General features: G+C 38.5%; 1 protein-coding gene across 13 annotated transcripts in view; it reads left to right on the top strand.

The window, feature by feature from the left end:
* Positions 1 to 23,804, top strand: part of CADPS2 (calcium dependent secretion activator 2) — a 498,042-nt gene that overhangs the window by 266,164 nt on the left and 208,074 nt on the right. For all 13 annotated transcript variants that reach the window (XR_013960502.1, XR_013960503.1, XM_080666495.1 and 10 more), the window contains exon 8: positions 4,200 to 4,339. Coding sequence is in view for 11 of the 13 variants with exons in the window: in XM_080666495.1 (XP_080522621.1) it covers positions 4,200 to 4,339 (140 nt within the window). In the remaining 2 variants the exon portion in view is untranslated. The remainder of the gene's footprint in view (positions 1 to 4,199; positions 4,340 to 23,804) is intronic.

Here is a 23,804-nt window from a genome sequence, read left to right as displayed (position 1 = left end):
CAGCAGAAGCGTGAGTGCCGGTATCCAGTTAGATGACCTGCCATAGTTCATCCCTGTAGCCAAGGATAAAGACTGTGTTACCCTTTCTCCTACACATATGTTTGCTTCAACGCAAGGGAAACAACCCAAAGTCTCATCCTGTTCTTACATCCAGCCCAAAGTCCAACATCTCCCTCAGGTCAAGCTGTGGCTCTTTGCAGCTGTGGCTCTTTGCAGCCTCGTGACCTATGCACTGAAGTTCAAAGTAACCATCCCCGGCTCCACCTCCCCTCCCGCCGGTCCTAGCACAAATCCAGTGCACCGCAGTGAGGCAGGGGCAGGCGAGGGACAATTAGGCTCCTGTTTGAATAATGGTGAAGTGGAAAGTACATAGGGGTAACTGTCAGTGACAACAGTGAAAACCTGTTGTGGCAGGCACTGTGAAGACACCCTGACAGTGTTCATGTTCACTTGATTTTTTTTTTAGTCTGGAAAATTGCTATTTCTTTTTTTTTAATTTCTTTATTGATTAAGGTATTACATATGTGTCCTCATTCCCCCATTACCCCCCACCTCCCATTCATGCCCCCACCCCCCTGTTGTCTGTGTCCATTGATTAGGCTTACATGCATGCATATAAGTCCTTTGGTTGAGCTCTCCCTCTTACCCCCACCTTCCCCTACCTTCCCTGACGTGTGATGTTCTGACTGATGTTTCTCTGTCTCTGGATCTATTTTTGTTCATCAGTTTATGTTGTTCATTATATTCCACAAATGAGTGAGATCATGTGATATTTATCTTTCTCTGCCTGGCTTATTTCACTTAGCATAATGCTCTCCATCTCCATCCATGTTGTTGCAAATGGTGAGAACTCCTTTTTTACCACAGCGTAGTATTCCATTGTGTAGATGTACCACAGTTTTTTAATCCACTCATCTGCTGATGGGCACTTAGGCTGTTTGCAAATCTTAGCTATGGTGAATTGTGCTGCTATGAACATAGGGGTGCATATATCCTTTCTGATTCGTGTTTCTAGTTTCTTGTGATATATTCCTAGAAGTGGGATCACTGGGTCAAATGGGAGTTCCATTTTTAGTTTTTTGAGGAAACTCCATACTGTTCTCCACAGTGGCTGCACCAGTCTGCAATCCCACCAGCAGTGCACGAGGGTTCCTTTTTCTCCGCATCCTCGCCAGCACTTGTCGTTTGTTGATAGTAGCCATTCTGACAGGTGTGAGATGGTACCGCATTGTTGTTTTGATTTGCATCTCTCTGATGATTAGTGACTTTGAGCAGGTTTTCATATGTCTCTTGGCCTTCCTTCTGTCTTCTTTCGTAAAGTGTCTATTTAGATCAGTTGCCCATTTTTTGATTGGGTTGTTTATCTTCTTTTTGTTAAGCTGCATGAGTTCCCTGTAAATGTTGGAGATTAAACCCTTATCGTTGATATCATTGGCAAATCATGTTCACTTGATTAAAGAACTCCTTTGTCCTTTATTCTTCTTGACCCTTTGGGCTACCTACAATGAGAGCTTCTTCCTTGACCTATTATCATATATGGCTACATCATGTAAAGGACTATGACCACTTTCTGTTTGTGCCATTTGGGAACCTGAAAGCTAGTTTACAGGACATATTTAAGGCTACATTTGGGGTTTATTTGCCAGTACAGTTCTTTTGAAACAGTGGATTTAGAAACACTAGCAATAATGGATCTGTGATATACAGGAATAATTCGTATCTGTGAACCTCTGTTTGTTACATGTGCCAGTGTTTATAACTTTATCAGTCAGAGACTGTCCAGAAAAACGAGACAATTCCAGGTCTTTCCAATGGAGAAAATTTAACACAGGAATTAGCTACACAGGTGACAGAACAGAGAAGGCAAACAAATGATGGTGAATAAACTCAGACACTAATGAAATCAGAAAACTGCTATAACCCCTAGGGACAGAAGGGCAATAGGAGGAAGTAATATTACCAGATATTACCTGAGCTCTTAGATCTGATAAGAAGGGTATGTGAGCTCTTTGAGGGACTGAGCCATTTATATTTTTTTCATCTTTGTGTGTCTCCACATCGTGAGCACTCGAATGTTTGTTTATTTGAACAGAGATAAGTAGCAAATCCTTCAACTGACTTCATTTAGAATTACCCATCAGAGAGTTGAAATGTGGCAGAAATGATGGCATTCAATCCTGGGATGATCCTTCATTAGCAGTTCAGCTGCAATTAGTTATTTTGGGACTTTGTTTAGTTAACCCATCATTGGCATATAGAGGATGAGAAATTGTCAGAAGTTTTAATTTAAATATTCCCTTCCTGTAAAAGACTTAGAGTTTGGAACAAAACCAACTTTTGTATAAACATAGAAAGGAGAATTACAAAGGAATAAAGTTTCATGTCAAAATACTTTGAAAGAAGGAGGGAGGGAGGGAGGGAGGGAACTGGAGGGGAGGAAAAGGGAGGGGAGGGGAGGGAAAGGAAAGGAGGGGAGGAAGCTTTCTGGAATGGCTGGGGCAAGTAGCAGCAATAGCTCCAGAAGATATCCAGCTCTTATTCTTTGATTCTTTTTAGAACTCATCTTCTAAACTGATAATGATATCCCTTTGTCTACTGGTTTGAGCCAAAAAGTTTCCACTTACTTTCATTTGCTGTTATTTAAGAAGGAATCTGTAAAATATTACATCGGATATTTTAGCAGTCAAAAAAAGAACTTATTCTAGAATGTGATCATAATTTTTCAAAACATCACAATTGCCATTTAATCTGTTCTTGGATGTGCCTTTATATGCTCAAGGGTACAAATATGCTGGATTCAATTTAGCTGTGGCTTTTAGAACAGGCTTAAGAAAAGTCTCAAAATAGTAGGTACATTTAACAACTTGGAAGTTGAGAATAGTTTGAGAAGCTTTTTGGACTGTGTTGCCTTTCCTAGAGAGAAAAAGAGCCTCGCTTGAAGATTTCTCAGTGAATATTCCACTTATACATAAAAATGAAGATTTTTTTTTTCACCATAGTACCATCCTGAGCATGTTAGAATTCTTCCATCTACATAGAAATTTCAGGCTTATGTACTTTTCACATTGGTTTAAAGTAAGAATTATTTAAAATACAGTGCACTGCGTGTCATGTCATTATTTTTTTTCTTTCAGAAGTTAGTGTTCCCATTTTAAAATACCCCTGAAGGCTTGGGTATTGGCTGTGTCTAAATGGTGTCATGACTGACTTAAAAGGGGAAAAGGCATTGTTGAATCTGTTCAGCACCTCACATCTGAAGAGGAAGCTTTTCCTTCTTGGGGTGGCTTTGTGGACTTGTGGTGTTGTGAAGTAATCCCTTGGTAATTTGGCAGTTTTATAAAAAATAATTACTTTGTTTTAGTCATTACAACATCATCTTTATAGTTTTGAAAACATGTAGTCAGGGGGGAAAATTCCTCTTTGATATTGACCTAGAGCAGAAAATGTGCTATGCTCAGTCTCTTCTACCTCTAATTGAGTTGATTTTCTTTAATACTGTTTCACAGTGAAAATATTAAAACACGAGGAGTATTTTTGCTGCTTAAAATAATTGGTTTTTCTTTTTAAGCATGCTACCTGTAATTTCAAAGCATATCTCTTTCTGAACTTCTTAGCCCTGAGGAATTTAGAGTGTTCTTGAAATTATAGGTGTCTATTAAGTATTTTTCAACTGTCAATTCAACTGTTGTCATGGTGCTATTAATTCATTATGAAGTGATACAGGAAGAAAACTTGTGTTTTGGTGTGTTTTTTAATCCTCACCTGAGGATATGTTTTTATGGATTTTTAGAGAGAGATGAAGGGTGGAGAGATAGAGAGAAACACCAATATGAGAGAGAAAAACATCAATTGACCATCTCCCGTATGTACCCCAACCTGGGATGGAACCCACAACCTAGTAATGTGCCCTAACCAGGATTTGAACCAGCAACCTTTTGGTGTAGGGGATGACGCTCCAACCAATTGAGCCACCTGGCCAGGACAAGAAGAAAACTTACGTGATAATATGAAAACACATGTTTGTCGAAAAGATAAATGAGTCTGTGTTGAACCTGTCTGCTATGGTGGGAGTAAAATAGTGTATTAGGCAGGTTTTGGCATGACTTTTCAAACAGGAAAATGTACAGAAAAGACTTCAGTTCTAACCCTTAGACACTTTGTATTATGCACTTAAATGTTTTCTTTTTTGTCTCCTACAGGTGATACTGTACCCAACTTCCAATAGCTCCAAGTCAGCTGAGTTGCACCGAATGATAGTTCCAAAAAATAGCCAGGATTCTGACTTAAAAATCAAATTGGCAGTGCGAATGGATAAACCGCCACATATGAAACATAGTGGGTGAGTGTATACTTGATTTTTTTCTGTTGAATTATTGGATTTTATTTCAGTGTATCACTTTTGACAATTTACTGAGAGAGCCAGGATATCAAGCTTTTAAATGGATTTCTCCCCGCCACCCCCCAACAATGACATACATAAGTTAACTTCATTTTTTTAAACCTGTGGACACCTTCAGAGCCAAGTATATATGATTATTTAGTCAATACAACTGTTTGCATTGCTAACATAATATTGACACTTGATTGCATTGGTATTACACATCACTTATATTGATAAAGAACAGTGATATATGGAGATAATGTCTAAGTAATATTTCTCAAGATATAATACTAGTTGAGACAAGCTTCACATTCAGGTCCCCAGGAATAAACTTACATGAATATATTAAATCTAAAATGTGGTTCAGATATAACTCAGGAGCCTGTATACGTTTTGATAGGTGAGATCCAACATGGGCTTGAAAAACTAAATCCATGGAGGAAACAAGTGCGGGGGCTGCCTCTTGGGGTTGCCATGGGGCAGTCATCTCAGCCAGGGCTCCTTTTCCCTTGTTGCTGGTGAGGTAACAGAGCTGAACGCATGAGTACAATAAAACGGATTTTTAAAAAACCCAGATCTTTTTCAGGTTAACACTTCAGGACTCGCTACAACCAAATCCCAACATAGGGGTGTTAGCCATTAGGAAAGAATGTGACCATTTTTCTTAAATGGGTGGGCAATGTATGTAGAATCAGAACTAATCTCACAGAGGGCAACAGTAATCTGGGTAGCTCACATTATGGCCTCTTTAATGTATAATGCAAAGTAAAGACTGCAACTCAGCTCCTAATGCAGTTGTAATTCCTGGGATTTAATATTTAGAATTCTTTCACTCACCCATCTGCCTGCTCACCAGTGATGGATGCAGCAGTGTGTCTTGAGCACTTACTGTGTTGAAACCAGAGCAGGCCTCAGTGAGATACCAAGTGAGACCTACAAGAACTGGCTAGTCAGGGATTCAAGCTTGTCTACAAATAATTCTAACACTGAGTCATAAGTGCTATAAGGGAGGACTGAGAACGGGGCGACATCCGCGTGGTTCCAGCTGCAGTTAGTCCTGAAAATCTCATAAAACAGCTGGCCTTTGAGATGAACTCTGACCTGTTAATTCAGCAGGTGAGCAGTGGGGAGGAAGGGCATTCCAGTCACATGACAGAGCATGTATATGGGCAGGAGTTGTGGGTCATAATGTCACATGACAGAGCAAGTACGTGGTTGGGAGTTGCGGATGATAATGACAAGTTTGGTGCAAATTTGAGATTAGGGAGTTTTACTACTTCTCTAAAGTGATGTAGCATAAATAAGAATATTATAATTTTCTTAATATTCTTAATTATAGTTTGTAATGATCATTCACAAATTATTTAATACCTGTGTTTGGGCATAATGATAATGATCAACCAAATTGAAAGCTTCCAGCATTGCTGTAATAGAATTTATCCCTGTGGGTGGGGACAGTACAGTGCTTCACCACCAGTTCAGGTCTCTCAATGCCTGTTGTGGTAAGTTTTAAATATTTGTAATATCACCCTTGTGTACAGTTGTATATGAGAAAACATAACTTGACCTACATATAACTGTATTCATATTTTCTGAGGTGCTTCATCAATAGATTTTACTGAACTTAATTACATTTAAGAAGGGAAACTTAACTATAATCTTTTTTTCCCCAAGTGCTCTATCACATGCCAAAGCAATAATTGAATAGGAGTACATAGTAGATTAATAGCACTTTGCTTTCAGACTGAATTGTTTTCTGTCAATAATTCATCTTATAATGAATAATTAATAGATGCATAATGAATAATTGAAAAAGAGACAACTCAAGTTAAAATTAATATATCTTTAAAATATGGCAAATTCTTACGATAGAGTTATCAAGTAGATTAAATAGGAAGGTTAGGGCCTTTATCTTCAGAGCGTTTTCAGAAGTAGCCTTTGAAATCCTTTTGGGCTTTAGTCATGAAACCTATTTTCTGTTTTAATAAGGCGGGCACAAGTATATCTTTCTCATGTGAACGGTTTTAACACTTATTCTATGTTTTACTCATTTATCCCATGTGGCCCCTGTATTGTCCCTAAATAAATGTTTTTCTCAGTGTTACCTGTATTTGTATATGTGTTCCCAGGTAGACTGTGAGTTTCTCAGACCTGTCTGAGCCCCAGTGCCTCCACAGTGTGCGATCAAGGACAGATGTGAATAATGATGATGAACATGAAAGCAGTGTGCTCTGTAGAGTTGTCAGGGAAAAGTAGTGAGAATGGGAGTAAGCTGAAACTGAAAGGGTTCCAAGCGTAATTTATACAGAATAGAGTATAATTTTAATGTGAAAAATGCCTAAGATAAGTGAAATAAATGGTGTTTTGCTCTCAGCTGTTTACATTTTAACATGACCTTTTTTGAAGCAGAAAAAATATATATCTGGTTTAAATTTCATGTTTCTGATAACTAATCAGTCCATGACTGTGTACATTATAGTTTATAAAAATAGAATTAACTATATGCAAATGAAAATAGATATTTAATTTGGATAAAATAAGCATAATTACGATTTCATTATTTTAAAATCTAATTAGACATTACCACAAGACATATTTGGTAAAACAAATTTTAAAAAGGGTTCATTTATTCTTTTGGAGTATGTCATATAAAGTAATTATATAAACTAACTCACATAAATCTGTTAAATGAATTACCAGCTAGATTTTGAATGGTTAAATAATTCATATCCAGCTTTTGAATTAATTTGGCTGCCTTCTTAGACAGCCGTGTTTTTGAACAAATGGGCTATCCTTTAGCATAGCCTAGTGGCTAAGTAACAGTATTAACTTAAATCTCAGAAATACTCTCCTGGTTTTTATTAAATAACATTTTCCTAATTCAAATGATATTTTCTAAACCAAAAGAAAGGCAAAATACAGTGGAACTAATAAAACAAATGACTGTTAGAACGATTACATCTGCAATTGGAAAGGAGGGAGAAAATTAAATTGGCCATCACAAATATGTGGAGACATTTTGACCATGACCGATCAGAAATCTGTAAGCAACTGATTATCTTACAGTTAAAAATGAATGAAACTTCATGACTGTATAACTATAGAATAGTTATGCAGTTAAGAATTGGTAAGATAAAATTGTAGTTTTATCACTGTCATATAAATTTCCTTTTTCTTTTTATGTAGATCCATAAACATATGTTAAATTAATAGAAGTATTGAAATACTTTGAAATTGTCATATATGAAGTCTCCATTTAATTTACATCACAAGGGTATAAAAGGCATTGGGCCCACCTCTTGCTGTAAGGGAGGGACAGCAGTTCAGCTCCCAGCAGGGAGAACTGGGCAAGCACCTAGCGACTACATTTCTTTATCCTGCTCTCCCAGAGAGAGGGCCAGCCAGACATTTCCAGCTGGGCTGTCATGCCCATGGAAACTTTTAGTCACATATTTAAAATTCAGACAAGGCATTTGCTCATAAAGTGAAATCACTGCACGCTAATAAAGTTGCAGTGTTTTATTTCTGATTTAAGGTTTGTGATCTGCAACTCATTTAAGGGATAGTCTGATGACCGAGGGAAGGAAAATCTTATTTTTTTCAGGGTGGCATATACCTGGAGGGTCCAGGCCTTACAGAAAGGACAAAACTGCTTTTTTCCTAGGAAAAATGGTTTCCTCATTTTGAACCAACCTTTTAGAATGACTTCCCCACACATTCTTCTCTGAAATAACCATGCATTGGCATCAGTCCTTCACCTGAACCTATGTTTAGCCCTGTTTGCATTCCCAATTTGAATTTCCCTCATTTTGGCTTATCCTGATTTCATAGAAACCCCACTTCTTGTTGCCTTGCCAAAACTTCTGACAAAGTGTTTGCTAGGTTCTTTATACATAATTGATTCTTTTTTCCAAATACAACTTCTCTTCAGAAAAGAAGTCCGTCTGTGGTACTTGATAAACATTGATATAGTCATTGTAGAATGATAAAAAGAGGAAGTCAAAAAGCCAACTTTCTTTTTCCAAATACCTTCATATTTAGGTTGTTTTCTGTATGCTGACTTAAGTCATTAAGAACGCTGTTTTTCATTTTAATTTACTAGTGATTAATAGATTATGTGATAATGATAGAAACATTTTCAAACTTTATTCCTTTGCAGAACCTCTCTGATTGTTTCCATAATAAATTAGCCCTTAATGTTAACTTGACATCTGGCTTTCCATTCAGCACCCTTTTACTCTCAAGATTTTCTCCAGGGGAGTAACATCTTAATATACATTATTTTCTTCTTTACTTTTCATGTCTCAAATAACTGCTTTCTTTTGGTTTTAGACACTCTTAAATGCCACATCTGAGCATCTTAAGCAAAGGCACTTTAGGGCAAAAAATTAAATAGGGACTATGAGGTCCTTTTTTTCCTTATTTTCTTTCAGAAACCACAGACCATAGCATACCTTATCTTAATTAAGTTGGGGTACTTTTTAAAAATTTATGGTGAAAACTATTCAGGAACATTGTACAATTTTATAATGACTTTATGTATACAATTATAGAATAGTTTCATTTTCTTAATCCATGCCTTACTATAAAATTTTTGTAGTATGTACTGACACAGTGATACTTTTTATTCTTTTGCACACATCCAGAAATTTTAAAATATTAACACTGAGTTTAACAAGCACAAATCTTGGGCTTGTTGAATGCTCGAGCACTTTGGGAGGTCAAGAAAAATTGGACATTATTTAAAGATGTTGATTCTTCGTTCATTCCTCTGATACATGTAGCTAAATTGTGGCCCGTGTTTGGTCTTAGCCTAAAGGAGCCAGGCCAAGAGATGTTGTGAGAGTTTAAGAAGTGAAAGGTGAACATGGTGCATATGGGCAGGCTAAATAGCCATCTCAGATGGTGATTAAAGAAAAACGGAATTTATTTAAGGAAAGGGGATAGGAGATGGGATATCCACATGGAAGGGCTGCACAGCACTGAGCCAAGGGGCCTTTGGGTGGATGATGGCAACACCCAGGAGCTGGAGTTTCATCCTTCTGTGGAATCACCGGCCTTGAAATTCTCGTCAGCAGTGGGTCTGGGGCTGCGCTGGTGGGCGTGGAATGCAGGTGGGCGATCACGTGCCTTCAGGACAGTTTCTTTTCTCTCTATGGTCTGACGCCTGAGGTTCAGCGAATTTTTCCTGGTCCTTTGTTCTTTGTTCTCCTGTGGTGGAAAGCTTACAAATGGCCATTAAGGATTGTATTGCCTACAGTCCGAATAGCCCAGGTTAGACTGTGCAGTAATAGTTATGTTGAATAAGCACTATTTAAGAGCCAAGACACTTGTATTTAGGACTCAGTTTTTTTCATTACCTTGATAAGTCACTGCATCTTTCTTGGCCTCAATTTCATTAGTTGCTAAAGGAGACAGTAGACTAGAAAAATGTGAATGGCTCCTAAGCCCCCTGGGAATTCATGACTTAGCAAATCATTTCCTCCCTTAGTCTCCATGAGCACGCGTGCGCATGCACACACACACACACACACACACACACACATCCTTCCACGGCATTTCCTACAGATATACATGTACAGAGTTTTGGGAGAAGTGGGGCAACATGGAGAGAGATGACATGATTTATTCAAATTTTCTCCAGGCAAGAAAAGGAAGTATGAAGACTGACTGAAACAATAAGCTTTATGTAACATTAATTTGAAAAATATACATAGAATTGTTTATACTCTGATAGTATTAAAAAAAACATGCATAGCCAAAACCGGTTTGGCTCAGTGGATAGAGCATCAGCCTGCGGACTGAAAGGTCCCAGGTTCGATTCCGGTCAAGGGCATGTAACTTGATTGCGGGCACATCCCCAGCAGGAGGTGTGCAGGAGGCAGCTGATCGATGTTTCTCTCTCATCGATGTTTCTGACTATCTATCCCTCTTCCTTCCTCTCTGTAAAAAATCAATAAAATATATTTTAAAAAAATGCATATAAAAATTCAGAAAGAAGTAAGTATACTAAACATGCTACATAGAATAATGCAACTATGAGTAAAGTTTTCTAGTTTCCAGATTTTCTATGATGTAGTTATAGTACTTTTATGATGAAAGAATGCAGTTATCACACTAAAATGTAAAGAAGCAAATATGTTTTTTAAAATAAAAAATAGCTAAATGTTTTTTTACCCAAAATCTGATTATTAGGGAAATTCATTTGAGAGGATTCCTTAAGGTGAGCCTTGAAGAAAGACTCTTATCCATCCAGTCTTTAAAGGAGCAGCATGGTGTAGGAACTTGAGCTCTGGGGCAGACTTCCTGCCTTCACATCTTGGCTTTCTCACAGTAATATGCAGTATGTTTTAGCCATTGATAAAACCCGAAAAAAGTATACCTTTGAGTTGAGACACTAGTCAAAGAAGGAAAAATAAACATTTATGCTGTGAAACAAAGCAAAAACCACGTTAATAATAATAGAGCACACACATCCCCTGATGTCTGATGCCTTTTCTCTCTCCTTCTCAAGCATCCACGAGACTGGGAGACCTGGGCTGTAGCCAGTTCTGCAGGCAAGTTGCTGCTCTGAGTCTGTAGCCACGTGCCTCCTTCGTTTCTTCATCTTTCCTTAGGTTTCTCTCAGCTCTGAAGTCTATTTCTTTTGATTCTTTATTTTAAACCTAAAATTAAATCTCTCTTAAGGAAAGTAAGGTGGACATGTTCATATTCTTGGGCAGGATGAAAAAAAAATTACATTCAAGCCACCTTATTCTCTTTAAGGACATCTTCATAACCAGGAAGCAAGATACAACGTGGTCGCCAGCCAGTTTGGCTCAGTGGATAGAGTGTTGGCCTGCGAACTGAAAGGTCCCAGGTTTGATTCTGGTCAAGGGCACATGCCTGGGTTGTGGGCTCGATCCACAGTGGGGGACTTGCAGGAGGCAGCCGATCCATGATTCTCTCTAATCATGGATGTTTCTATCTCTCTCTCCCTCTTCCTTCCTCTCTGAAATCAATTAAAAAAAAAAAAAAAAAAAGATACAACGTGGTTAAGAATTTAGGCTTTGGAGTTAGACAGACCTGGGTTCAAATTCTAGCCCTGCCATTTTTATGCAAGATCGGTCAAGCTATTTAACTCCTCATACATAGCCTCACGTTTCTCAACCATAAAGTTAGGTTGCCCTGAGCATGGAATCAGATATACTCATAAAGCATGTAGCTCAGTGCTTGTTACATAATAAGTGCTCAATTAACTAGTGACAGTTGTTATTAAAATAAACATATTCCCATGAACTATAATAAAACCTGGTTTTAACCATGTCATTTGATTTTATTCAGAAGAAAATGTTCAGAGTTAGATGGGGAAATAGAAGTGTACAGGTCCTCAGTAATTCCTGGAGAGGATGAGAATTATATCCCTCATTAGGGCCTTCTGCTTAATTGTTGGCTTTTATTTACATTTTATTTCACAGCTACTATGAATGTAAGTGTTGGCAGTGGTATTTTGTTTCACTTTGTGTGCCTGTGTATGTTTTGCTGCTAGCTTTCTTTTGTCTTCCCTATGTCCAAAGTTAGAAAAATAGAAACCCTATATAATAAAGAGCTAATATGCAAATGGTCATCACACCCTCACGCCCTTACAGCAGGGCTGGGGAACCTGAGGCCAGGCCAGGGGACCAGAGGCCGCACCAGGGGACTGGAGGCCGAGCCCCCACCCTGGCGGGGCTTGACAAGGAACATGCGGCTGCACCCTCTGCCCAGTGGGGCTTGATGAGTGGGGCCGGCCAGGTCTGGGTCTCGCGCAATTTTGAGGTGTGTGCGGGTGGACGGGAACTTGACTCTGGGGCCCATGGTGCACCCCAGACTCTGACAGGAGGGAGATTTTCATATACATTTTACTAATTTTCTTTCATTTCTGACATGTCTATTATAGAGAAAGGGCAAATAGCAATATTAAAATATTTCCTCTAATTAATTCCCTTTTAATGTGTATGAATTTCGTGCACCGGGTCACTAGTATTACATGAGAGCTCTCTACTGTGCCTGAAGAGCTGACTTGACTGATTTATCTGATAAAATAAGTTCACATTCTATAAAAGGAGGATATTTCATATCAAGTGAGAAGAATAAGATAGAACTTCTCCCTTTATTTCAGCCCAATGCAGTATAACATATTAAAAATGGCAAATGCTGCTTGGCCGGTGTGGCTCAGTGTTTGAGTGTAGATCCATGCACCAAGAGGTCATGGTTCAATTCTCAGTCAGGGCACATGCCCTTGTTGCAGGCTCTGTCCCCAGTAGGGGGCATGCAGGAGGCAGCTGATCAATGATTCTCTCCCATCATTGATGTTTCTATCTTTCTCTCTCCCTCTCCCTCTCTGACATGAAAGAAAGAAAGAAAGAAAGAAAGAAAGAAAGAAAGAAAGAAAGAAAGAAAGAAAGAAAGAAAGAAAGAAAGAAAAGAAAGAAAGGAAAGAAAAGAAAGAAAGGAAAGAAAGAAGGAGAGAAGAAAGAAAGAAAGGGCAAATGCTTTCAAAGAATATTTTAATAACTAGTAGTGTCTTTGGTTTGTTTAGTGCAATTGCTAGTTTTACTTTTAATTTTCTTACCTGCATCATTAGACAAATAGTACTTGACCCTACATAGCTCTAAACAGTCTATTAGGTTTTGCTAGTATTAAAATTTGTCCACTTTTTGGTAAATTGTTGGTCTTAATAATTTTTACATTCTAAATACATTAGTTTTAACTTCAAATTAGCTGTTTTTGTGTGTTTTAATTATAGCTTATACTTGTTTAATTTAAGGTAGGATTGATAAGCTTACTTAATACTAACTAGCTCAAAGACAGTTATTTTGTTGTTACCATAGCACCCAAGACATTCATGTAATTGAATAATTAGCCTAATTATATATGTTAATGTTTTATGAAAATAATCACTGGGAGAGGTTGGTGTGGTTGAGATGAGGGTTATGAAGCTGCTGCTTGGACATTCCCAGCTGGTTCCGAGGACAGGATCTTGGCAGTTGCCAGCACTGTTAGAGAATGCCCTTCCCCACACCCACTCCCCTTACTCTGTCAGGTCCTGATCAGATGTCGTCCTACAGAGAGGCCCATCCTGACCATGCTCCATAGAGTCATGCCTCTCTCTCCTTACTGCCAGTGTTCTTTTTGACCTGCTTCATTCTTACTAAGCTCTTATGAGTAGGTGATATCACATTGATTGGCTATTGTTTATTGACACCAACTAAAATTGTGTCTCCATTTAGGTGACTTGCTGGTGACTAGGTCTCCAACCAAATCTAACTTCAAGAGGATAGGAACCTTGTCTTTTCACTGCTCTTTTTAAACCCACTTTTTAGAAAATTGCCTAACACTTAGTGGAAGCTCAATAAGTATTTGTTGAATGAACAAATGAATAAATGTTTTCTTTTATAAAGAAAAAACAACTTATGTCACAGTTTTTAAATATTTGAAATAAGTGTTGGATTGATTGTTTGGATAGAAGCCTCAAGTTAGGTCATTATCTGATTGGTGATATTGGAATGATAGCTTGTCGGAGTATGCTTCAAAATTTTATTGCCCCCAAATGAATGACAGTGTTTCATTCTAAAATTTTCTATATTACTAGAAATCTAAAGCCCATACTATGTAAAAAAAATGTATCCTTGTCTAAAAACTTTAAATTTAAAGTCATTATTTTTTTATAGTGAGGCTTCCTTTTTCATTAACTTTTTGCCTAATTATGATAAAGTAAATTTCTAATATTATCTATTATGTCAACATTTATAGTTAAACCATTCCTGTAATATGTGATTGAAAGGTAGGAGGAAGTTTTAGCAACTTTTCCTGTGGGTAAAAGTATATCTCAGGGTTTGTTGATAAGAATGATGTTTTACTAATATGTAATCAATACTTATTAAAGGCAAAAAAGAGAACTAGATTGAGCTTTGTACATACAATTTTTGTGGAATCAAAAGTAATTTACTTTCTCCTATGGTGATTGCTGATTTATAATAGTCATATTTATTTCAGAATTTGTTCTGTCAGTTCTAGTTGATGAACACTTTACTCCATTTTAGATAGGCACAAAACACTTCATGAAAATGTTCTTTCCAACAACTGACAAAGCAAAACGAAGAGAAAATTCTTTTCTTTTTTATTGAATTTATTGGGATGACACTGGTTAACAAAATTATACAGGTTTCAGGTGCACAATTCTACAACACGTCATCTGTACACTGTATTGTGTGTTCACCACCCCAAGTCAAGTATCCTTCCATCACCATTTATCACCCCACTAGAGGCCTGGTGCATGAAATTCGTGCACGGGGGTGTATGTCCCTCAGCCCAGCCTGCACCCTTTCCCATCTGGGACGCCTCGAGAGATGTCCGACTGCCCGTTTAGGCCCGATCCCAGTAGGATCGGGCCTAAATGGGCAGTCAAACATCCCTCTCACAATCCAGGATTGCTGGCTCCCAACTGCTCGCCTGCCAAACTATGCCTTCCTGATTGCCCCTAACCGCTTCTGCCTGCCAGCCTGATCACCCCCTAACCACTCCCCTGCCAGCGTGATTGATGCCTAACTGCTCCCCTGCCAGCCTGTTTGCCCCTAACTGCCCTCCCCTGCAGGCCTGGTTACCCCTAACTGCCCTCCCATGCAGGCCTGGTCCCCCCCAACTACCCTCCCTGCAGGCCTGGTCCCCCCCAACTGCTCTCCCCTGCAGGCCTGGGTCCCCCCCAACTGCCCTTCCCTGTAGGCCCGGTCGCCCCCAACTTCGCTCCTCTGCCGGCCTGGTCACCCCTAACTGCCCTCCCCTGCAGGCTTGATCACCCCTAACTGCCCTCCCTTGCAGGCCTGGTCCCTCCCAACTGCCCTCCGCTCCTGGCCTGATCACCCACAACTGCCCTCCCTTGCAGGCCTGGTTCTTCCCAACTGCCCTCCCCTGCTGGCCATCTTGTGGTGGCCATCTTGTGTCCACATGGGGGCAGGATCTTTGACCACATGGGGGCAGCCATCTTGTGTGTTGGAGTGACGGTCAATTTGCATATTACTCTTTTATTAGGTAGGATACCCTTCTCCACCTCCCCTCCCTGCCTCCCCTCAGCTATCACCACACTGTTGTCTGTGTCCATGAGTTCTTTCTCTCTTTATTTTTTTTTTTTTGGCTCAATACTCCTCACAACGCAGTGCCTCTGCCCCTCCCCCCACAGCTGTCAGTCTGCTATCTATGAATCTGTCTCTACTTTGCTTGTTAGTTCATTTTATTCATTCAATTCCACATATGAATGAAATCATCTGGTACTTGTCTCATTTAAAAGGAACCAGCACCTTGCTCAGAGAGATAGGTCAAGTTGTGGGCCTATAAATGACAGAGAAGTTGGAGGAAGCAAAAAGATGGGCTGTCTGCTCTAGGATTTGTAAAGATTTCAGAGGGTCAGAGCATGGCTGAGGGTCAAAATGAGGAAGAAATGTAGGAGGCCGAGGATTACATAAATTAGAAAAGAGCATGAAGCATAGCAATAGAGAAGGGCAGCAGGAGCAGAAGAACCTGATCAACACATGTGGCAGCCAAGCTCACCTCATTTGAAAGCCCTGACAAAAGGAGGTGTAAGAGAGCACAGAGGGATCTGACAGGAGTCTACAAGGAAAAAAGGGTGTTAGTGCAAAGTACTGGCGGGTAAACTAGTGTCTGAAAATACAGAAACTATTACATTTCTCCAGAAGTAGTCCCAATGTCTAACAATGCATGTAATTCTGGCATTCTTTTCATAAATGATAACCTACTGTCATAAGGGCTATTTACTGATCCTCTCTCTTATGATCATAGCTAGAGTTTAACAGAACGGGGCATGGGTAACAGAATATAACAGTCAGCCACAGTTCCATATCCAGATTATATTTGATATGTATGCGAATCATTTTAAGTTCATAATAATGGGGAAGGTAGCAAATGAATTTTAGCTGGATGAATGTGTGTCCTGATTATAAAAAGAATCATAATCACAATTGTCACTAATTTTAATTAATTCCAGTGTTGATGACATGAACAGAAAGAGCAAAGGGTTTTTTAAGTATTAAAATTTCTAATCATTTATCCTGGAATCATTTATAGCCCTAAGGATGGTATATTAATATTCAATTCAGAGAGGAAAAGCACATCTTTTTTATTTCCATCACCATTTATCGCCCACACCCTTTTCCACCTCTCTCCTCCTCTCTACCCTGGAAGTCATCACACTGTTGTCCATGTCCATAAGTTCTTTTGTTCACTTAGTCTTTTCAGCACATCCCCCAACCAGAGCTGGCTGCCTGTTCTCTGTCTATGAGTGTCTCTTTTTTTGTTTGGTAGTTCAGTTTGTTCATTAAATTCAATATATGAGTGAAGTCATATGGCACTTGTCTTTCTCTGACTCGCTTATTTCACTTAACATAATGTTCTCCAGGTACTGTCTTCTTTTGATACTTCTGTTTTCTGATGTGTGTGTCTTTTTAAAAAATATATATATTTTATTGATTTTTTACAGAGAGGAAGGGAGAGGGATAGAGAGTTAGAAACATCGATGAGAGAGAAACATCGGTCAGCCGCCTCCTGCACACACCTTACTGGGGATGTGCCCGCAACCATGGTACATGCCCTTGACCAGAATCGAACCTGGGACCCTTGAGTCCACAGGCCGACACTCTATCCACTGAGCCAAACCAGTTAGGGCTGATGTGTGTGTCTTATATCTATAGCTATGTTGTTGTCTCCTGAAGGCAGGGATACTGACTCTAACTTTATTACTGTATTTTTCTATGTGTACAATGCTGTTTTTTTCTAAAATTGTCAGACTGAAAAATCGACTTCCATGTATAATCGTCTTATACATGAAAGTCAGCCAAGGAGGGAACCACACGGGTACGCAGCTACCCATACCTTGTCAAACAGGCTTCCTCCAATCAGGAGCCTTATTGTTACTGACGTCAGCTGATTTGTACTTGGAGGTGGAGGTGGAGAGTGCGCAGATGCAACAAGGGACCAGAGCATTCTGAGCCCATAAAGATGTCAAAAAATAAAAAGATACTAAATACCAGTAAGCAATTGTCTTACTCTGCAAAATTTAAACTGAATGTAATCAGCTATGCAAAAGAGCATGGAAATAGAGCTGCAGAGAGACAATTTTGGCCTCCTTCCACTGAATGCATGATCAGACAGTGGAGAAAACAAGAACTCCTTAAGATGCCAAAAAAGAAGGCCTTAAGAGGAAAACCAGCAAAATGTTTAAAATATTGATTTTTTAATTTTGGGTACATATATGCATCTTCCTATATAATAAAAGCCTAGTATGCTAAGTGTCCAGTCAGCTATTCGGTCATTCAACCAATCAAAGTGTAATATGCTAATGATAATGAGGGCCCAGGCCGGTGTGGCTCAGTGGTAGTGTATTGACCTGCATACCAAATGGTCATGGGTTCAGTTCCCAGTCAAGGACACATACCTAGGTTTCAGGTCAATCTCAGGCCCTGGTCGGGGCACGTGCAGGAGCCAATCCATCAATGTGTCTCTCACACCCATGTTTCCTTCTCCCCCTGCCCCACTTCTACTCTCTCTAAAAATCAATGGAAAAAATATCCTCTGGCAAGGGGAAAAAAAAAGATTGTTGTGAGGGTTATTAATTACTTATTGTTTATTAGGAAAATAGTTAATACAATACATTTTAACTATTAATAAACAGTAGGTTATTCAAATCGATTTACAAATATATAGTATGTTTTAAATTTATGATAAAGTATTTTGATATGTCATATGTTCCATGTAATGTTGAGATGTTTTTCTATTACAGTGATAATTCAAAGAAGATAAAAGTAATTTCATAATACCCTTTTTTAAAAATAGATATTTAAAAGTTAAAATGAAAGTGCTTCCTTTATTCTTTAATACCCCTGTAAGCACTATAAACAATTTTGTGCATATATTCTTGTTATATTAATATATTCAATTTACAATAATTTTAGATGTCTGATATTTTCAGCACTATAACTTTCTGCTAGAATCAACCACTTTTTATTTAATATTCTGACCATTGAAGTCATATCATGAATAAATGGGTTAAAAATTATTTCTTAATTAAAGTTATCCTTTCAACTTATATTTCTACAAAATCAATTGATTGTAATAAGTTATAAAAATGAAAAATTGAACTTTGTGACATTTAATTACATTAATGATTGATAGGTAATACATATGAAATGAAAATTTACTAGGCAAGGAGGAGAAAGTGTTTATCCTGCTAACAAATATTCAGTGAATGGATTATAGATACAATCTTGCCTTTAATGTTTTTCATGGTAATTGTCAGGAAGAGGTAGGAAGAGTCATGGGACTTTAATAATATGCCTTGCCATTTTAATTGCTGAAAGAGAATCTTAATTGCCAGGAGACACATTACTAATTAAAATGTCATTTACGTTCATTTTGAAATAATTAGTTTGAATATATGTAAGAGCTGAAATATAAATTCCAAATTCAAGAGCATATTTTGTTAAAATGTATGGTTAAGAAAGGTTAACAACCATAAAATTTTAAATTTTTTTAAATTTGGTACAATTTGATTTTTTATTGAATTATTGAGCTTGAAAGAATGGAACTCACAGTATTTTTTTTTCCATTTTATTTATTTATTTATTTATTTATTTTTATTAATTAAATCTGTTGGGATGAAATTGGTTCACAAAACCATACAGGTTTCATACAATTCCATAAAACATCATCTGCATACTGCATCATGTGCCCACCACCCCAGGCAAAGTCTCTTTCTATCCCCATTATACCCACCTTTAGTCACCTCCACCTAGCCCTAGTCCCCTTCCCCTCTGGCTATCATCATGCTGTAGTTTTTGTCTATGTGTTATGCATATATGTTCTTTGACTAATCCCTTCATCTTGTTTCATTCAGTCCTCCACTCCCTCCCCTCTGACATCTAGTCAGTCTGTTCCATGTATTCATGCCTCTGTTTCTATTTTTTTAGTTTATTTCATTCATTAGATTCCATATATATGTGAGATACATGTTGTCTTTCTCTGATTGGCTTATTTCACTTAGCATAATAATCTCTAGGTCCATCCGTGCTGTCACAAAAGATAAGATTTCCTTCATTTTTTATGGTGATGTAGTATTCCATAGAGTAAATGTACCACAGCTTTTTTTATCCACTAATCTACTGATGGGCACATGGGCTGTTTCCATATCTTGGCTATTGTAAATAATGCTGCTATAAACATAGGGGTGCATATATTCTCTTGAATTCATGTTTTGGGGTTCTTAGGATGTATTTCCAGAAGTGTGATCGCTGGGTCAAAAGACAGTTCCATTTTTAATTTTTTGAGGAAACTCCATACTGTTTTCCACAGTAGCTGCACCAGTCTGCATTCCCACCAAGAGTACACAAGGGTTCCCTTTTCTGCACATCCTCACCAGCACTGTTGCATGTTGATTTTTTGAAGATAACAATTCTGGCATGTGTGAGGTGATATCTCATTGTGGTTTTAATTTGCATCTCTCTGATGATTAGTGATGTTGAGCATTTTTTTCATATGTCTATTGGTCATCTGTATGTCCTCTTTGGAGTAGTATCTATTTAGGTCCTTTGCCCAATTTTTAATTGGATTGTTTGTCTTCCTGATGTGGAATTGTATATGTTCTTTGTTTTGAAAATTAACCTTTATCAGATGTATCATTGGCAAATATGTTCTCCCATTCAGTAGGTTGTCTTTTCATTTTGTTAATGGTTTCCTTTGTGGTGCAAAAGCTTTTTAGCTTGGTGTAGTCCTATTTGTTTATCTTATCCTGTGCTTCTATTGCCCTCGGAGACATATTGGCAAAATATTGCTATGAGAGATGTAAGTCTTTTATCCATTTTGAGTTTAGTCTTATGTATGGTGTAAGTTGGTGGTCTAGTTTCATTATTTTGTTTGCAATTTTTTTTGTCCAATTTCTCCAACGCCACTTTTTGAAGAGACTGTCTTTACTTCATTGTATGCTCTTGTCTCGTTTGTCAAATATTAATTGACCATAAAGGCATGGGTTGGTTTCTGGGCTCTTTGATCTGTTCCATTGGTCTGTATGCCTGTGCTTTTGCCACTACCAAACTGTTATGATTACAATAGCCTTGTAGTATGGTTTGATATCCAGCTGGTATTGTGATCCCTCCAACTTTGTTCTTCTCTCTCAAGATTGCTGTGGCTCTTCAGGGTCTTTTTTTTTTGGTTCCATCTCAATATTTGGAATATTTTTTTCTAGAGCTGTGAAATATGCCACTGGTATCTTGATATGAATTGTATTGAACCTATAGATTGATTTTGGTAGTATGGACATTCTAATGATGTTAATTCTTTCAATCTATGAACACTGAATATGCTTCCAGTTGTTCATATCCTCCTCAATTTCTTTCTTTAGTGTCCTATAATTTTCTAAGTACATGTCTTTTACCTCCTTGGTTAAATTTATTCCTAGGTACCCTACTTTTTGTTGCTGTTGCAACAGTAAATGGAATTGTTTCCTTAATTTTTCTTTCTGATAGTTCATTATTGGTGTATAAAAATGCCACTGGTTTCTGAATATTAATTTAATAGCCTGCTAAATTCATTTATTAGATCTTGTAGTTTTTTTTTATGAAGTCTTCAGGGTTTTCTAAGTACAATATCATGTCTTCCGTGAATAATGACAGTTTTACTTCCTCCTTTCCAATTTGGATTCCTTTTATTTCTTCTTTTTGTCTAATTGCTGTTGAATAAGAGTGGTGAAAGTGGACATCCCTGTCTTGTTCCTAATCTTAAAAGAAACACTTTTTGTGTTTGCTCTTTGAGTATAATGTTGGCTATAGATTTGTCATATATAGCCTTTATTATATTGAGGTATAATCCCTATAGTCTCATTTTGTTGACAGTTTTCATCATAAACTAGAGGCCCGGTACATGAAATTCATGCATGGGGGGAGGGGACGGGTTGTCCCTCAGGCCAGCCTGCACCCTCTCCAATCTGGGACCCCTTGAGGGATGTCCAACCACCCGTTTAGGCCCGATCCCAGTGGTTGGACATCCCTCTCACAATCCAGGACTGCTGGCTCCCAACCACTCACCTGCCTCTGCCTGATTGCCCCTAATCGCTTCTGCCTGCCAGCCTGATCACCCCTAACCACTCCCCTGCCAGCCTGATCGATGCCTAACTGATCCCCGGTCGGCCCAGTTGCCCCTAACTGCCCTCCCCTGCCAGTCTGGTTGCCCCTAACTGCCCTCCCCTGCAGGCCTGGTCACCCCCAACTGACCTTCCCTGCCGGCCTGGTCCGCCTCCCTGCACAACTGCCCTCACCTGCTGGCCTGGTCTCCCCCAACTGCCCTCTTCTGCTGGCCCGGCCACCCCTAACTACCCTCCCTGCTGGGCTGATCGCCCACAACTGCCCTCCCCTGCAGGCCTGAGTCCCCCCCAACTGTCCTCCCCTGCAGGCCTGGTCCCCCCCAACTGCCCTCTCCTGCAGGCCTGGGTCCCCCCCAACTGCCCTCCTTTACTGGCCTGGTCTACCCCAACTGCCTTCCTCTGCTGGCCTGGTCACCCCTAACTACCCACAACTGCCCTCCCCTGCAGGCCATCTTGTGGCAGCCATCTTGTGGCAGCCATCTTGTGTCTTGGAGTGACAGTCAATTTGCATATTACTCTTTTATTAGATAGGATGGGTTCTGGACTTTATCAAAGGCTTTTTCTGCATCTACTGATTTGATCATGTGATTTTTATCCTTCGTTTTATGTGATGTATCATGTTTATTGATTTGCAAATATTATACCAACCATGCATCCCCTGAATAAATCCCATTTGATCATGGTGTATGATCTTTTAATGTATTGCTGAATCTTGTTTGCTAATATTTTATTGAAGATTTTAACATTGTGTTAATCAGGGATATTGGCCTATAATTTTCTTTCTTTTTTTTTAAATATATTTTATTGATTTTTTACAGAGAGGAAGAGAGAGGGATAGAGAGTTAGAAACATCGATGAGAGAGAGACATCGATCAGCTGCCTCCTGCACGCCCCCTACTGGGGATGTGCCTGCAACCCAGGTACATGCCCTTGACCAGAATTGAACCTGGGACCCTTCAGTCCGCAGGCCGACGCTCTATCCACTGAGCCAAACCAGTTAGGGCTATAATTTTCTTTCTTTGTAGTGTCCTTATCTGGTATTGGAATTATATAATGCTTCATAAAAAGAATTTGTAAGTCTTCCCTGCTCTTAAATTTTTTGGAATCGTTTGAGAAGGATATGTATTAGTTCTTCTTTGGATGTTTTAATAAAAGTCTTCTGTGAAGCCATCCATCCCAGGACTCTTGTTTTCTGGGAGCTATTTGATTGCTGCTTTGATTTTATTAATTGTAATTGGTCTATTCAGTTTTTTGGTGTTTTTTTTTTTTTACTCTTCCTAATTTAGTTTTGAAATATTATATGTTTCTAGGAATTTTTTTCCATTTCTTCCAGGTTGTCCAATTTATTGGCATATAGTTCATAGTATTTTCTTACAATCCTGTGCATTTCTTTGCTATCAGTTGTTACTTTTCCTCTCTCATGTCTTCTTTTACTTATTTGAGTCCTCTCTTTTTTTTATGAGTCTAATTACAGGTTCATCAATCTTGATAATGATTATTATTTTTTAAATCCTCAAGGATGTTGATTTGAGAGAGAGAGAGAGAAAGAGAGAGAGAAACATTTATATGAGAGATTAATGTGAAACATCAATCAGTTGTTTCCTACAAGCTCCCCGACCAGAGATTGAACCCACAATATAGGATTGTGCCCTGACCAGGAATCAAACCCATAATCTTTTTGGTGTCCTGGACGTTGCTCCAACCAATTGAATGACCCAGCTAGTCCAATCTGGTTTGTCTTCTTGGTTTCATTGATCTTTTGTATTGTTTAAGTCTCTATGTCATTTATATCCTATCTGATCTTTATTATTTCCTTTCCTCTGGGCTTTGTTTGTGGTTCTTTTTCTAGTTTGTTTAGTTGTAGAGTTAGATTATTAATTTGATACTTTTCTTGCTTCTTGAAGTATACCTTTAATGCTATGGATATAGTATAAAGAAAGCCTCTACCTTCGTTTTCTTAACAAGCCAGTTTTCCCACATTTTTATGTGGAGGGCAATCCATTCTTCCCCCTCTGCTTTTGTATGTGAAAGCATAGTGCTGACTATTAGAAGTTGATTTGATGTTGTTATATTTTGTTCTGTAGGTGATTATGTCATCTGCAAGTAATAGCAGTTTTTCCTTTTAATTTATTGTCTTTACTCTTTTTCTTGTTTTATACAATGGCCCAGGGCCTCTAGTGCTATGTTATTTGGAAGTGACAACAGGCATTCTTGCCTTTTCCCAGTCTTAGAACTAAATCTGCATTTGTCAGGTTTATCCAG

The sequence above is a fragment of the Plecotus auritus genome (assembly GCF_963455305.1).
Source record: "Plecotus auritus genome assembly, chromosome: 4".
NCBI lineage: Eukaryota > Metazoa > Chordata > Mammalia > Chiroptera > Vespertilionidae > Plecotus > Plecotus auritus.
The sequence above is the reverse complement of the archived record's forward strand: the minus strand, read 5'-3'. Positions and strand labels throughout refer to the sequence as shown.